General features: G+C 39.4%; 1 protein-coding gene across 2 annotated transcripts in view; it reads left to right on the top strand.

Moving 5' to 3' along the window:
* LOC111582482 (ras-specific guanine nucleotide-releasing factor RalGPS1) overlaps window positions 1-17,298 on the top strand; it is an 83,324-nt gene that overhangs the window by 50,378 nt on the left and 15,648 nt on the right. For both annotated transcript variants that reach the window (XM_055019195.1, XM_055019196.1), the window contains 6 exons: window positions 3,035-3,172; window positions 5,986-6,079; window positions 6,995-7,062; window positions 13,845-13,971; window positions 16,358-16,509; window positions 16,691-16,739. In XM_055019195.1, coding sequence (XP_054875170.1) covers window positions 3,035-3,172; window positions 5,986-6,079; window positions 6,995-7,062; window positions 13,845-13,971; window positions 16,358-16,509; window positions 16,691-16,739 — 628 coding nt within the window. The remainder of the gene's footprint in view (window positions 1-3,034; window positions 3,173-5,985; window positions 6,080-6,994; window positions 7,063-13,844; window positions 13,972-16,357; window positions 16,510-16,690; window positions 16,740-17,298) is intronic.

The following is a 17,298-nucleotide window of genomic DNA, read 5'->3' as shown; positions in this document are numbered from 1 at the left end:
TCATGTTGAGTGATGTTTTCTCTGTAGAGCCAACGCCTTCACACTGAAATTTTAGATGGTTTAATATCACTATTTCAGCCTCATATCAGCTCTCTCTTTACCAGTCAGTGGTTAGTTCTTTGTTTTTAATATTGTGCAGTAGGAGGGACTGTAGAAGTTTAAAAAATTAAAATTTTCAGATGTATTTATTCACAATGGAGGCTCCTAAAGTGACATTAAATATTAGCAAGTGACAGTGAAGGTAACAAAAAACAAGTTTGTTAATGTATGAGAATTGTAAATAAGTAATCACATGCATAACTACAGATATTAGCAAGAAACATGAATGGATAAATACCAAAAAATCTTCAAATGACATTGTCAGTGCTAGATAACTTTGTAAAATTACAACATGAATTAGCTAATGAGTTAGAAAGGACAGAATGGGCCTACATAGATTTGAAGGCAGAGCAACTCATAACACATTCATCACTGAAAATATGTTCAGCTGATGAATGAGCAATACTAAACATTTTGAAATATCAATGAAATTTGTACAATTACTGAAATATAAAAAAATGTGAATGTATTTACAAGTATAAGTATAAAGGGGTAGGGTTAGTGCAACAGTCAAGTTTCAGCACTGTCACAGAATTTATGTCATTATGTTAATATTAATCTTTTTTATTTGTTAAAGCAGCTTAAGCGATTGCAAAGCACCAGTTTGCATTTTGAGTGACAGCTTCCCCTCAGCACTTTGTGTTGCAGAATGTCTGTGTCCTATGGAATAATTCGCTGTTGACACCTTGTAAATGGGCTTTGCTGTGTGTCAGAGAAGCAGGGAGACAGAAAGCAAAGCTGCACAACTCTTCAGGTCCAGCACAGCTGAAACCGATTACACTCCACAGCACATGACATCATCGGCAAATATTTGTAAAGCATTTCATGTTGTATTATGGTAACATAGGGTTCGTAACATAGAACCTCAGCAGAAGTTTGAAGTACTGACTCCATCAAATGATGACCAGAGCCCTCAAAAAAGTAAAGTTTTTTGGGATAATGTTTGCAATGCGGGTATCTATACTTCCTAATTCATCGCCTCTCTATTTCAGGATTAAATCCGTTGATTAAAGTTGTGTTAAATTGCATTGTTGTTCATGTTTTGGCCTGAAATGGGTTTATATCAGCAACCTGCCATTATCCGATGATATAAAATCATAAAAATGATTATTTTCTGTTTTTGGCCTGTAGAGGGTTAATGTGCACTTTACAGTGGCAAACATTGCATTTTTGGAAAGAGCACTTCCAAATTAGCCTACAGCGAGTCTGTTTTCTTAGTTCCCTTGATGGTCAAATAAACTCGTTTTCTAGGCTTATTTTCAAGGCATGCCCCACGGTCTACACACTGTATGGATGATCAAATCAAATATAGTAAGGGCGATGCAGAATAGATTGGTGGAGATGGGCAGCTGGAAGCTGTGAGCTGGAGGAAAGACAGCAGCAGCATCCCACAGTGGACATGATGGAGACAAAGCCAGTTGGTGGGACAGTAACCACAGATCAGAAGCACCCAGATCTGAGTCCAGGGACGCTCGGAGAAAGGACACATGGGGACACAAAGTGGATGCAATGCAGTTATGGTATATATTGCAAAGACACAGGTCATGAGAGAAGGGATCAGTGCATTGAGAGGGGCTGCCCAACAGCCTAAGCCTATAGCAGTATAACTAGGGGCATAACTAAGGGGCGTCGAAGAAGTCAGTTGTGTAACTATAAGGTATGTCAAAAGGAAGGTTTTAAGCCTGGTCTTCAAAAAAATAGAGAGGGTTTCTGCCTCCCCAACCCAAACTGGGAGCTGGTTCCACAGGAGAACCACCTGATAACTGAAGGCTCTGCCTTCCATTCTTCTAGAAATTCCGGGAACTACTAGTAAAGTTTGTTTTATGCTTGCCGCGACTGTGAGGTCCGTGTGGCTCCATGTGGACAAATTTTGTTATTTTAGCAGCCACGCCCCCTCGAGTGGCTGTTCTTACGCTGAAAATTTCCGTGTCGTGCACCTCTACATTTTTTCTAACTACACGGACGGAGACACACGGAAAAACATGTCAGAGGACCAGGACCTAGTAGTAGCTGAAGTCCAGAAATATAGGCACTTACACGATTCATCACACAGAAACAAATCATGGTGTGAAATTAACTGCTGAAATGCAACTATTCAGTAAAATGCCATATTGTAAGTGGTGTAATCAATGGCAAACTTCTTCTACTCTAGTACTAGAGTAGACTAGGTAGATGTGTGTTTGTGTTACACTGCCCCCTGCAGTTTGGGAGCAGATGCCGCACAGAGTATGAAGCCACGCACGGTCTCTTGCTCATTCGTGCAGAAAGCATATCCCAGCCTTAAGCCTGCAATCTGAGAGCAACGAGTTCTGCTTGGATATATGGTGCTTAAAGGTCTTTAAGTTACAATGGAGACTGGTCGAAGACAATGAAGAGAAGCCAGTATAGGAGACACATGATCTCTCTTGCTAAACTCCCGTCAGTACTGTCGCTGCAGCATTTTGGATTTTCTCTACTCTGTATTTTTTCTTTCTGTTCTCTGTAATAAATGCCAATAATCAGACAAGCAATCCTTCCACTTGAAAGGCATCCTTCCAGCACATGCAAATAAATAAAATTTAAATCCAAAGAAATAAAATGTATGAAAGAGAGGTATAGAATAGTAATATTCATCCCTTCTACATACATGAGTAATAGCTTTGCTGTTTTCATTCATAAATACATGATTAAATTAAACGGTAGTGAGTAAGCAATGTTAGTCAGGTCTTTTGTCCAACACTTGTATCCAGAGAAATGTACTCTATCTGGTCCAGATGTTGTTTCTGTTAAAGCTTTCATGAAGGCTAGTCTTTCTTAGACATTATTATAGTTTAATGTGAATCATTATTCTTGCCACAAGACCATAATTGTGAAAGTCAGCATTTTTGTCAAAGTAGTGTTAGCATTAGTGCAGGGTTTCACTAAGTGATTTGTTGTCTTGTGTTGTCCTCCAAAGGGATCTACCTGTTGGACATGATTTACATCGACTCAGCCTATCCTGCATCGGATAGTATCATAGAGACGGAGCAACGGACCAATCAGATGAATAACCTTCTGAGAGTCATCTCCGACCTGCAGATGTCATGCAACTATGGTACGCAATATTAACAACATGCACATCATCCTGGTGGTCATCCTAGTCTTGGAGTCATTGCTAGTGGTGGTTGCTAGAGATGGTGTTTACATATTCTAATGATCTTCCAGTGTCACAATAGGATTACAACCTGAGCTTGATAGTAGATCCAAATACTAATATACACAAATGTATGGGGTACATGCACCCTGAGATTGCAAAATACAACATTAGAGAAAACAAAGAAACATTTCTGAAAACACAGTATCATTTTTGAGAAAGAAAACAAAAAACACTGGATTTCTGTTATCTAAATACAAGTAATAAATATAATCCATGTAACTATAGTTCTTTTAATTTACTTTTGAGGCTGCAGAAATTAAGGAGATCTGTCAAAAATGGCTGTAGTTCTTAAACAGTTTATCCAATATTTTTGTTAAATCCAGTGAATTACAGCTGAAATGCCGTACTTCAATCACATCTTGATTACTTCATTTTAAATCAACTGTGGTCATGTACAGAGGCAAAATTTTAAGAGTTGTGTCACTGGCCTATTTAGTATCGAATACCTGGACATTTTTCTACATGTTTTTCCCTTGTATGTAACGTGGACTACTTTGCACTTACTAGGATGCATAGATTATTTCTAGCTTGGCAAATAGCTTAACAGGTCCTTCAATAAACAGGAAGGACCATGTTTACTGTCAGAAACACTGTGAAACTGCTATACAGAAGTAAGAAAAAACGTTTGTTTTTAAGTTTCCCACACAAGCTATGAACTTGTACAAAAGACCATCACAGGTAAGTTTAACATAAAACGTAAGTACTACTTACAGACATATGCTCCTCAGTGTTCAGCAGAGGACGAATGAGGAACGAAAAGCAACAGTTTGCTTTTAGACTTTCTTCAGTGGAAAAACTGAACTAAGGCAAGTCTACGTGGACAAAAAAAAATGCAGCACAGTCAGCATTCACCGAAATCTCTGAAAGGGGCGGCACATGGACCTGTCAGTGTCCATAAGGCCCATTTAACAATTTATCAAGATGCATAACTTGCTGCAAATTCATGGTAAATGGCAACTGGTTAATGAGAAACGTGCCACGCAAGATGCTTGCCAGCCATCAGGAGCAACTTGGTCTTGCCCAAGGACACTTTGGCATGTGGAGAGGCTGTGCATCAAACCACCAACCTCATGATCAGTGGGTAACCCGCTCTATCACCTGAGCCCCAGCTGCCCCTCAGTGATGCCAGTCTGAGTCCCAGACACATGCGGTTCTTGAAAAGTCTTTAAAGGTCCTGCATGCAATATCCAGAAGCACTGGATTCTGCTAATGTATTGGCATTTAAGACAAAAATAAGCAGATGTGCTTGCAGCACCCCCTTATAAAATCTAAAATATTTTTGTGCGTGATTTTAGCAAAAACTGTCTGGAAAACCAACAATACTATAGTTATAGTATAAATCCCTATGTAGTTAATTATTAACCTTGCTCATCTATTTATTCATTTATCGATTTGTGTTAGCGTGTGTAATAATTATTTGTAATGAGAGCATTGCATTGTTACATGTAGCTGGGAAAATGGGATGTAAATTTTTTATTAACGCATGCGTTTGGTCATTAGTAAAAATTAATGGGCCTTTTCTGATCACCTTGCATGTGAAGTTGCCCATTGTGAAGGAGAATTAGTGATAGCCTTTTAAAATTGTTTTAAATTTCTTATTGAATCAGATTATGTTTATCTTTCATTGTTTGCAAGTACCTAAAGGGTACAGCAACAAGAGGTCAGAAACACTCCAGGGGTTTCATGATTTTCACTGACGTTCTGTAGCTACTAAAAGAAAGATTAGCATGAAATATTCATGAACGGTGTCTGAAATATTCAGTGATGAGCACCGTACCTCAGCAGCTATTGACTTCAAATACTGTCCTGACTCAGCCATAAAGTTGATCATATTCCAATGCTAATGATTTTCCTCTAACTGTAATAATTTTGAATCAGTTGACATCAAACTCATGTCAGTTGATGCACTGCTGACTCGCATTTTTCAAACTTTGTCATGGAACACAGCTACACAGAATAACACCATGACATTCCTTAAAATTTACCAAACCACTAAAACTGAGATGGTTGAAATGTAAGGCAGAGCAAATGTAATGATTGTGAGTCAGTTTAGACGTTCTGTTGGTTATGTGTACTTAAATGAGTTTGGATTCTTGAGTCATGCAAATTTTTTAGAAGACAGAAAAGTTTAGGGCCGCAGCCATAATCAACCTTTTTGTACAGAAGACATTTTGAAATGTCAGTATCAGAAAAAGCATGGGGATGATGGCTACATCCTGCTTAATCAAGTCCTTGTATTGTGCATTCTGTTTCACTGTCATGGCTTACTGGGACACTTAAGCTGTGCTGCTGGATGGACGTGAACATGGACCGCACATAGACAGCGTGGACTTACTAACATTTCTGTGAGGGTCTGAGATACCTTCCTTACATTCACATATGCTGAAGAAGAGCTCATTGCTTATTTTCTTGGGCTGAACACCATTAAAATGTCAAAATTAGAGAACAAGGAAAGGGCAAAGGATGTGGAAAACAACAATATGATTATTTACATATGGAGCAGGATACAAGTATCCAATTTGTGACAGATGACTGTGAGAAAGGCCTGTTAGACTAATGCAATGTCCACTGAATGTCCCCCTACCAGAAAGATTAGATCCGGCAGGCAATGGTATTCATTTCCCATATATGCTCAAGTTCTAAGAAAGTACAAATCCATTAACAAAACCAGGATGTCAAATTGAAAGTAACTTTTTCCAACCATTCTTCAGATCACTTGGTGACTCTGCCACATGTCCAGAAGTATCTGTTGTCAGTGCGCTACATTGAAGAACTCCAGAAATTTGTAGAGGACGACAACTTCAAGTAAGTTTTATATCTGTGAATGGCAATAAAATATGAAATTCATTCATGTTATTGAGAATATTAATGTGGTTTCTGTCCACTTTGGTCATGACAGAAGTTTTTCTTTAGCACCTGGAAACATGGAAGTGTGTGTAAGAATGATGAGGGTCAATTCTCAGGAAGCTGGATGGAAAATGACAGGTTTTATCTTTCTCCAAAGGGAGTTTTTGTGTCCAGGAGGCACTGATGACTTTTTTACACAGTGTCTCAGATCCTCTCTTCAGCAATAGGTTTGGCTGTCTGCCACAGCTTGTGACACTTTGGATTTACAATCCAAAACAGGAAATACAATTTCAAGACCTGTGCTTTTCAACTGAAGTTGAAATGTAAGAGGAGCTTTTTAGCAGGACATGTGTGTAGACAAGGCCCCCAGAGCATGTCATCAGCTGTGTCAGTCAATCTGTGTTCAATCATGATCATTCAGAGATCAGCTGGCTCGGTAGTAGTGAGCGGTATATTTTGCTGCAAAGTTTTCCATTGTTAATGGTGATGAAATGGAACTTACACAGTCAGTGTAGTGTTGGACTGGTTAAAACAGCAGCTGTTAGCAGTGTGTAAGATGGAGTACTAACTGACAGATGTGGCTCAATTACTGCCCGTGCAGACAGCGCTTCAGAAGCTTCAAGTGTCAAGCTAGTTAATTGTAGCTTAAAGTTGGCTCGAACCAAGGATTTGACATGGCGAATCCCATCTTTCCATTACAATGTTAAGAGGAATTAATTTCAAAGGAAGTATGCAACATTATTTGAACTAATTAACAATTAAACTGTTAAATCTGACATCAGACCCATCAATGTACAATGTATTTCTGTGTGAACAGTTAATCAGAGAGCAGCAGTGAGTTGGTGCAACTGAAGAAAATCATTTGTGTTGCAGGTTGTCTCTGAGGATTGAACCCGGCAGCAGTTCCCCTCGCATTGCTTCTTCTAAAGAAGACCTGGCAGGTAAGATGTACATGGCTTAGCTGTACAGATAATTTCCAGGTATTTGTCCTTAATCAAAAAACAATATCCTTACTTATAAAACAGTGCATCATATCTATATCAAATGCTAATGTGCACTGCCAAAAAGTAATCAGATTCATAAAACTGTGCACACACCCTCCTTCACACACTTAGTCCACTCATCTCACCCCCAGAAATGGCATGTTCTTATCCACCATGAACGCTGATGTATATATTATTCATGTGAAGGATGGAGACAGTGTTACAGACAAAACAAAGTTTGAGAGGCTGATGGCTGCAGCAGCTGTTACAGGAGCATAAGAAATTTTTTTTTAAAAAAATCAAATAAAGGAATGTGTTGAAAATTTTGTCACTGCAACCAGACCAACAAGCAACATGCGGTGCATTTCCAGCTGTGATCCGGTGTGCTTACCCGGAGTGGGCCGCACCTCATTTGCATAAAGTAGACTCGACTTCTACTTTATGCAAATTCGATGCGGTGTTCGTAGATTCCACGCATTGTGAAACTTTTCTCAAACGTCTAAACTAGCTGTCGGTCACCTAAAAGGAGGACAGATTCAGCTGCTGCACAGCTTATTTCTTGCCTCAAATGCTGTCAGAAATACTTTTCACTGAAGTGTTTTCGAAAAAAAAAGAGAAGTTTGCGGCCGAGCCGCTGTGTTTATCCGACTCGTCTACCGGACCATCAAGCTGAAAGCGCTGTCACGTGACAATGTTGTGGCCCGCTAGTGACCACCTGACATCTGTGTGATTTTCAGATTCGGCATGTTTCCATGTGGGAAAATCGTATCTAGTGGACACGCACCTTAATACAAATTATATATTTTTTGTTTACTTTTTACAAGAAAAACTAACAAAACTAAATTCTTGACAGTTTCAATACGTCAATTCTCAATACTGTCGGTATCAAAGTCAACAAATAACAGAGAATGTGTTCAAATCGAACAAAAAATAAACAAACCATCACATCTTCAAATTAACATTTAGTAGTCCTGCCATTAGCACACAGTAGAGCTTTAATCCTGGCTGGCATGTTCCCCATGAGCCTCACATTGTTGAAGGGTAATCTTGTCCCATTCTTCTTGAATTACTGCTTTTAATTCTCCTAAATTCTTGGGTTTACACTTTAAAACAGACCTTTTGATAACAGACAGACAGATTTTCAATGGGGCTCATGTCCAGGGATTGAGCTGGCCACTTTAAGACCTGGATACTGAGCTCCTGCAGCTGAGTTCTACATGCCCTGGATGTGTTCAAGGGGCATTATCTTGTTGAAACATCCAGTTTTGACCTTGATGGAACAGTGGACATGCAAAAGGGAGCATGTGGGTTTGGAGAATGGCACAATACTCGGCAGAGTTCAGTGTGCCATAAAAGACAGTGAGATGACCAACACCAACAGCACTAATGCATCCCCAAACCATAATACTGCCTCCACCATGCTTGACAGTAGGTACTGTACATGCTGGAGATAATGCTTCGTCTGGAGTTCTACGTACCCTTACATTAGCAGGAGGAAGATAAAGCTGGAAACTGGACTCATCTGACCACAGAATCTTCTTCCAATTCCTGGCTGTCCGATTCTTGTGTGCCTGGGCCCAGCGACGCCGGGCTAACCTCTGTCTCGTATTGATCAGTGGCTTCCTGACCGCCTCATAGGATCTTAAGCTATGATCCAAAATTCAGCCACATACAGTGCAGGTGGAACACTGGACACCAGTTTGGTTTGACCACTGCTGCTGAAGCTCCTGTAATGTCATTCAGCGGTTTTCCCTGCACATGCGGATCAGAATACGGCCATTTCTTGCTGAAGAAACCCTTGGACGCCCAGATCTTAGTTTGTCTTCCAAGCTGGTGGTTCATCAGTATTTCTGCAGAGTGTATCCAACTGTTGAAGGATTGCATCTGCACTTCCTGGCTATCTGGCGGCAGCTGTACTTTTCCTGGCTGAGAATCTGTATTTTCAGGCATGTTTCCTGGGTTAGGTTCCTTGTCTTAGCCATTTTTGTCTCTGAAGAACTTTCAAATGCGATGGCGTAATGTAGACACGAAGCATGGCAAGAAAAATTACGTATAAGGATAAACTTTATTGATCCCTCAGTGGGGAAAGTTCATCTTTACAGGAGCTCCAACAGAAAAAGTCTAAAAATATAAAGGCAGTGCAAGAATAAATAAGAAAAAAACACAGTGCAAAAATTGCAGAGAACATTATATACAGCTGATTTTTAAAAAAATACTATGTAGAAGACTATGTACAAGAGGATGAGGTATCAGTTATTGCACATAAGTAGGTGGATGCGTGTGTAAATTGGGAAAAATAAACATAAAAGAGGGGTCGGAACTGGCTGCCACTCTGTCGGTGCCATCTTGAAAAATACTTTTTTGTGTCTTTTAATAAAAAGCACGACCTTCATTAGTGGATCACTGGGACCAAAATGATCCAATACTCAAGAATTCTTATGTATTTTTATGGAACCCATCAATTTTAAGATTTGAATGGCTTTTTTTAGGATTTGTGTAATATTTTGGCTGTGACTGTACAAAAAGAAATTGCACTTGAAGACCTAAGAGTGATTCGTATTGTAACATTTCACAAGTGCATGGGGTGTCTGAAAACTTTTTTCCTCCTTTTTCCAGAAACTCACGTGTTGCAGGCTGGCTAGCCACATGCCGTGATTTGTTTGTAAGGATTACCATAGTTAACGCCTTTTCCCATTCTCCCTAGCACTTATTGCACAATTTAGTGTAATTTCAACTGAAATTTGGTGTAAGTAATCTTTATAGAGTCATTAGGTAATTGCCACTGGACGGAACCAAGGGGTCTGTGCAGTAAAGGAAAGAAATGGAAGGTTTTCATTTTAGTGCAGTCATTACAAAAGCATCTTTGTGTGCCAAGACTGTAACATGCTCCAGTCACAGCACATGGACAAGTCTTGCTGAAAACAGCATGTTGCCTCAAGTTGAGCCTCTGGTTTCCCTCATGACAGATATCTGTTCATTTTTTTGTTTGTTAAAAGGTTGTTTTTTTCCTTAGAAAAAACATTTTCCTAATGACACACCAACTAATCTCACAATAAACAGATCAGAAGACTTCAAATAAAAAATAAAATATCAGGTTTTGTTGTTTACCAATATCCAACGTCTTTCAACTATAAAGACTCGAGCAAGTATTTGCACTCATTAAACTATTATTACAAAGTTTTGACTTTATTCACATCTACCAAACTGCAAGGTCTGCGAGGTGCTCCCAGTCAGCAGTGGTCATGACAGGTTATGGTGTTCTCCTGATGCTGCTCGGACGAACATTTGCACTTATATAACATTGCAGGAAAGGGCTGCTCTGGCTGTGGCAACTGACTTGTTGCCTTATTCAGCATAAACAAGTCTCATGCACTTCACACACTGCCAAACAGAAGAATTTAGTTTACTCACTCTGTCCATGTACAAGTCTGTGAAAGCTGTTGTGGTGGACTTGACAGAACATGTGCAAGGATAAAAACACGAGAAATCGCATGTGACACAAGGCTTTCACTCTGTCCATGTACAAGTCAGTAAAGATGTTGTTGGTGGACTGAACAGAACATGTGCAAGGATAAAAACATGAGAAATCACACATGGCACAAGGCTTCCATCCAGCTAGCGCATCATTTATATGTGTGTGTAAACCCTCTGATGTTGGTTCTGTATGTGACTTCAGCTGTGATCATCCTAACAATTTTAGCCATTTGAATGATTACATTCCATGAAGCATTTATTTTGGGAAGCTTGTAACTGATTTTCTCCTAACTGGAGTTTCAGATTACAGCCTGGTTAATTCATTCAAGCTGTTTCATAATGTCGTAGCAGAAGTTCAAGCAGCTGAGGAAGCAAACACGTGTGCTCAGAGATGAGCTAAGGGCTGAGGTTAGTCACCTGGAATATGAGTTTTTAAATTATTTTTGAGCTCTTGTTGTGAAATAATAGCCATGTTTCCTGCTTTGTAGAATCTTCCAATTCTATTTTGCATCTACTTTAGCCTATCGCTCATCTGTGTAAAAAAAAAAAACAGTACTGGTTCTAGGCACACAGGATCATCAGGGAGGCATCTGATCAGTATCAGATTCATTGCAGTATATAGTCAGAGTAGAGGATGAATGTTTCATCTTCAGCCTCAAGAAGAACAGGGAGTCCAGTAGTCCTGATGTAAACATCATGAAGTCAATCTGAGATTGTATGAAGAAATAGATGAATAATCGATCTGCCTCATACCCTCAAATCTGCGTACAAATGTACCAAGGACACCCAGTGCTGTTTTAAAGGAAAATGTGCTCACACTAGATACTGAGTCGATTCAGTTTTTTTTCTTTTAACTGCACCTTTTCATTAAGTTCACTGATTAAAATAAAACTACTGAAGGCAGTATTTTTGAAAGCATCCTCCCTTTACTTCTACACAGTATAATGAGCTAAAACTTGATGACACCAGCCTGTTGATTCTAAATACATTTTTATACTCAGTAAATCAATTAGTGAGACCACATATGGAGCATCTGCAATCTTTGCACTTCTACAGTCATGTTTATGTATATAAGTGTGCATTTTTTGAGAAGGATTCATCCTACAATTTCATTTTGCAGCTCAAGGTATGTGCCAAAAATCAGCTTAATCAATCAAACAGTTAGTAAAATATTTCAGTCTTGACCATACCTTATTCATAGATGTAACATCAGAATTAAATTACTTTAATATGTGTTTACAGCCTTTACTTTCTATCATTTTTACAAAAAAGTGTAATATGTAAGTAATACAAGTAAACACAATTACGTTTGTCGGCTCTAAGTCTTAAAATGGTTGCTAGGTAGTCTAGAGAATTGTTCCCTTGGATAAGAAGAATAACTGCTTTATAATTTAGTGAAGTTTTAGTGCCTTCTATTTGGCTGTGTGTGCAGTTCTCAAGTAAGATTCACTGCTCCAAACCAGCACGAGTCTTTACAAACCAATAGTAGAGCAATTAAGCCACATGGTGGCAGCATCTCTCCCAGAGGGATCACAATATCCCACCACATTACACAGATTTCCTTAATTTTTACTTTGCTGCATTATTCGTGACAGTGCATGTGCAGAAGGAAGCATGTGGGTTTGGAGAATGGCACAATACTTGGCAGAGTTCAACGTGCCATCACAGACAGTGAGATGACCAACGTCAGCAGCACTCGTGCATCCCCAAACCATGATACTGCCTCCACCATGCTTGACAATAGGTACTGTACATGCTGGAGACAATGCTTCGCCTGGCCTTCTGCGTAACCTTACTTTAGCAGGAGTAAGATAAAGCTGGAAACTGGACTCATCTGACCACAGAATCTTCTTCCAATTCCTGGCTGTCCGATTCTTGTGGGCCTGGGCCCAACGACTCAGGCTAGCCTCTGTCTCGCTTTGATCAGGGGCTTCTTGGCAGCCTCATAGGACCTTAAGCCATGATCCAAAAGTTGGCCACGTACAGCGCGGGTGGAACACTGGACACCAGTTTGGTTTGACCACTGCTGCTGAAGTTGCTGTGATGTGAGTTGCATGTGCAGATCAGGATGCTGAAGAAACCCTTGGACGTCCAGATCTTGGTTCATCTTCCAAGCTGTTGGTTTGTCTGTGTTTCTGCAGAGTGCAAAAGGGAGTTTTTTCTTGCCACAGTCGCCTTAGGGCTTGCTCTGGGGGTTCAGGCATATGGGTTCTGTAAAGCATCTTGAGACAATTTGAATTGTAATTGGCGCTACACAAATAAAATTGAATTGTATCCCACGGCTGAAGGACCGCATCTGCACTTCATGGCTGAGAATCTTTATCTTCAGGTGTGTTTCTTGGCTTAGGTTCCTTGTTTTAGCCATTTTCGTCTCTGAAGAATTTTCAAATGTGATGGGGTAATATAGGCACAAAGCACGGCAACAAAAGTTGCGTCTTTTAATAAAAAGCACGGCCTTCATTAGTGGATTACTGATACCAAAATGACCCAGTACTCCAAATTCCTTATGCATTTTTATGGAACCAATCAATTTTAAATTTTTAATGGCTTTTTTTAGGATTTGTTTAGTGTTTTGGCTGTGACTGTATGAAAAGAAATTGTATTTCTGCAAGAAATTGCAGAAATTGATTTTTAATGCAATATTTCACAAATGCAAAGTGTGTCCGAAAACATTTTTCCACCACTTTACAATGGTCTTTACAAGTGTATGTAGACTTTTGTTTGTCATTGTACATGACCTATACAGAATGACAACAACATCCAGAGCAAATAAAGAACTTGTCAGGCCTACTCTTGCTCTTTGTGCTCGCTGCTTTGAGCATGAAGTAATAACTGAAGGTGTCTCAGATAATGTTAGCAAACTTTTGTGTTCATCTTCTTTTCTTTTCTCGTCTGGTCTAGTGTGTGGGCACAGTAAGAGGATGCTATTCAGAGACATTTTTATCATAAAATCCATGTCAAACAATAGAGTGAGGGATAAAAATAGGATTTCATAATGTGGAAAGAGGGGCATGTCTCCCCATACTCAGTGGAAATTGCACCCCTGTTATCTCTTTGTTTACCTAGCACATATTTTAAAACTCTGTGGAAGAAGCTGAGAGTGTAGTAAAAAATGTGTCCGAAGACCTATGTCAGCACCTGCCACCTCATTCAAATCAAGAGATCACAGAGTAATATGTAATCTTCCCTGTAATTACACACACAGCTTTGAGTCGAACAGCACTCTTGCAGCGGATAGTAATGTTGAGTTGTTGTCTGTATTTCAGGTCTGTCTGACGTATCTGTCTCTATGAGGTATAATCGACGGCCTACCTGCCCTGACGCCTCCGTAGGGGTTCATATTTCCACCCCCCCTCCCTCCCACCACAGGAAGAGCCATAGTCTGGGAAACAAGTGAGTAAAACAGTGTTTACCAAGGTTAGATTCAGTATTTATTACACGTAAAAGCCTAAATCTAAGGAAGATATGGGGCATCTAGTACTATAGACAGCTATAGGAAACTTTAAAAAAACTGATCAACTTGTGTCCTCCTCGCCAACTCTCTGTCTGTAGTTGTTGGAAAAAGAAAAAAGCACTGTTGTTTCTATATTGAAAACTTCATTTGTGTACAGATTCCAAGCTGAATATTAGTTAGACAGTGACACGGAGAATGTACCTGAGACTGAATAAAGCTACCTGACATTCCTAAATGTTATTTACGTATGCACACACTTACCACAACACAGACTCTGCACAGGTTAAACTACACTGTAGCAGTACATGGTGCTGGAGGAAGAGCTAAAATCTGCATGTTTCACATTTAGCATTTAATCTCTATTCCTACGGACAAACAGCTTGTAGTAATCACAATAAGAGGACAGCTGGGAGCCAGAACTGAACTGGCCTTAACACTGTAGCAAGTTGAATGAAACATCAGTTTATGCTGTTGACCTGGATCATGGTTCATATTTGTTCCACTTTAAATGTTTCTTTGTTTAGAAACACTTGCTATAAGGACAAAACGCATTTGTCAGCGTTTCGGTAAAAGTGCCAGAAACTGCAGTCCTTCAGCAGGGTGTTGTGAAACCACTGAAATGATGGTTAGAAATTGCAGACAGAAGGCATCAAAATGGCAAAAAAGATGTGGTTAATGATTCACACTTAAAATAGCGCCTTTTAACCTAAACTAGGTTCGACCATAGGCTGTGCAATAAAGATGGACGTAGCAACTGGCTCCAAACATGAAGCGTACCCACAAGTGTCAAAACCTTGCAGTAACACTACATCCGACAGGAGTTAGCTCCAAAAAGCTCTGGCTTCATAGACCCTAATTCTACATGGCAAAAACTAAAGCACGAAAGACTGCTTTTCTACTGCTCAGGATTATTATTTTTTTGTTAGTTTTCATGGCAAAAACCAGAGACAGCTGGCCGATCTGAAAATAAATCAATATTGAATTTTATATAATGCGGCAACGGTTTAGGACGTCATGGGGCGTGGTTACTTGATTGACAGTCTGGTCTGGAATGATTGACAAGTCAAGCAGCCTAGACGCTCATTCACCACAAACTCTCTTCTCCTCGTTTGGATTTCATTCTGATATAACAACTGTAAGTTTATTCATCGTGGAGGCCTAGGCCTGTTTCATGAGTTTATTTTTAAAATAATTCTGTTGAACACGGTTCAAAAGCAATGTCTGATTTTCATTGGTTAATTTTCATAGAATTTTTATTTATTATTCCTTTTGTCAGATTCAAATTATTTCTGTGACCATTGTGGTTTTTCTTTCATTAACCGAGGGGTACCAACTATTTTGTCCACGTGTGTATGTAGTATTGTCCAGATGTGGAGAAAAGTACAAGTTACTAAGACGACTTTTACACTAACCTGTAGAGTTTATCTTCACTTTTGGAGGTTGGCATTGTTAGCAGCAGCGTCGGTAGACAGCAGAAGCTGGTAAATGTGAGTGGGACAGAGAGTCCTCGGCTTTCAATCAGTCTGACCAATCGCTGCTTCCCAGCTCCGCCCTCTGAAACGGCCAGTTTTTTTGTCTCGGCTCCAAATATCCAAGATGTCAACCAAGAAGTAGCAAAAACCTGTCTTCATTTTCTGTGCAAGACCAACGGGTGACATCACAGTATCTAAGTCCATCTTTATTATACAGCCTATGGGTTCCACCACGCAACTTACTGCTACACATCTGTCAAGTCACCTATTCCACACAGATTCTAAGTTTTTACGGTAGGATTACTTGTAATGAAGCTTCTCTGGATAAATCCTGAGCTCTGCAAGAGCTGTGAGGACATTTTTGTTAAGATAAGCCAGTCATTCCACATACAGTTACATTTTACTGTTTTAATTGTATAATGGAAGTGAAGTTATGGAGGTGAACTTTGTAGCAGCTCACTCTGACTGAAGTTACATTCTTGCATCTGATAAGTAGAGAACAGTTTCCCGAATCCATAGCTCTATTCACTGCAGTTTTAGCCATCAGTCCTAATATTCTACTTAGGTTGGTGCAGATAGTTTGTAAACGCAGTAGGTTACCACAGCAATCAGAGACACTGTGGTCAGACTTAGCTTCAAAGCTTTTAATCTTGTGTTGCTTGCTGTAGCCTTTACCACTATAATCTATATGTTCTGTGGCCCGAGCAAAGGCTGATGCCTCGTGTGATTTGACAACTGAAGCAAGACAAGTTGGGGATAAAAAATAGCTTTTAACGAAATGTTCCCCATGAGTGTGGTGTCTGCTGTATTTGCATGTTTTCCTGATTGCCTAATGGTTGATCTCTGTCAACAGCATGATGTGTCAGTATGGCATGTCAGAGAGCAGGAGTGCTACTTTCCCCATAGAGAAAGCACGACACCTGCTGGATGACAGCTTCTTAGAATCCCAGAGTCCAGTCAGAAATGACCCACACAGTACATCTGTGTCCAATGGCCTGTCACTAGGTATGTGTGTGCTGTATATGTATGATACAAATATTATTTTTGCTTTTCAAGACTAAAATATACGTTAAAATATTAATTGAAATTCTGTTTCATGCCAAATTCTATTCAACATCCTCTGGATTGTTTTCTTTTCTTACAAATTTCACCTTTATTTTTCTTTTTTCTGCCTATTTTTCAATAGGCAGCAGTGAGAGCTCATTTGGGGAGGAGCTGTCACCTGGAATGGAGAGGTGAGCACCACTCAGCACATGTTATATTAACTGTTCAAAATTGTATTTCTCTGTGATATTACCAATGAAATATATCCACAGCATGAACAAGAATTATTTGAATGTTCAGATAAAAATCTAAAAATGAAATATTTTTTTTGTGCTTTTGTCATATTTAAACAACTTCACCGTCTCAAAATGATTATAAAGCATCTAGAAAGGTCCGTTCAACAATGAGGCTGGCGTATTCTACATTTTTAGTTAGTAAATCCCATGAATTGATCAAACCAATAATGTTGTAGTGAGTCTCTTCCTCCTTATCCTCCTCCTGAAGATGTAAATGTTTAGAATGAAACAACTTGATAAATACACTGCCATTCAAAAGTTTGGGGTCCCTTAGAATTGCTCTTATTTTTGAAAGAAAAGATGTTTTTTTCAATGAAGATAATATTAAATTAATCAGAAATACAGTCTAGTCATTATTAATGTGGTTAATGACTATTCTAGCTGGAAACAGCTGATTTTTAATGGAATATCTACATAGGGGTACAGAGGCCCATTTTTTAAAAATACTTCTCAC

This window comes from Amphiprion ocellaris, chromosome 17 (assembly GCF_022539595.1).
Source record: "Amphiprion ocellaris isolate individual 3 ecotype Okinawa chromosome 17, ASM2253959v1, whole genome shotgun sequence".
NCBI classification, from domain to species: domain Eukaryota; kingdom Metazoa; phylum Chordata; class Actinopteri; family Pomacentridae; genus Amphiprion; species Amphiprion ocellaris.
The sequence above is the reverse complement of the archived record's forward strand: the minus strand, read 5'-3'. Positions and strand labels throughout refer to the sequence as shown.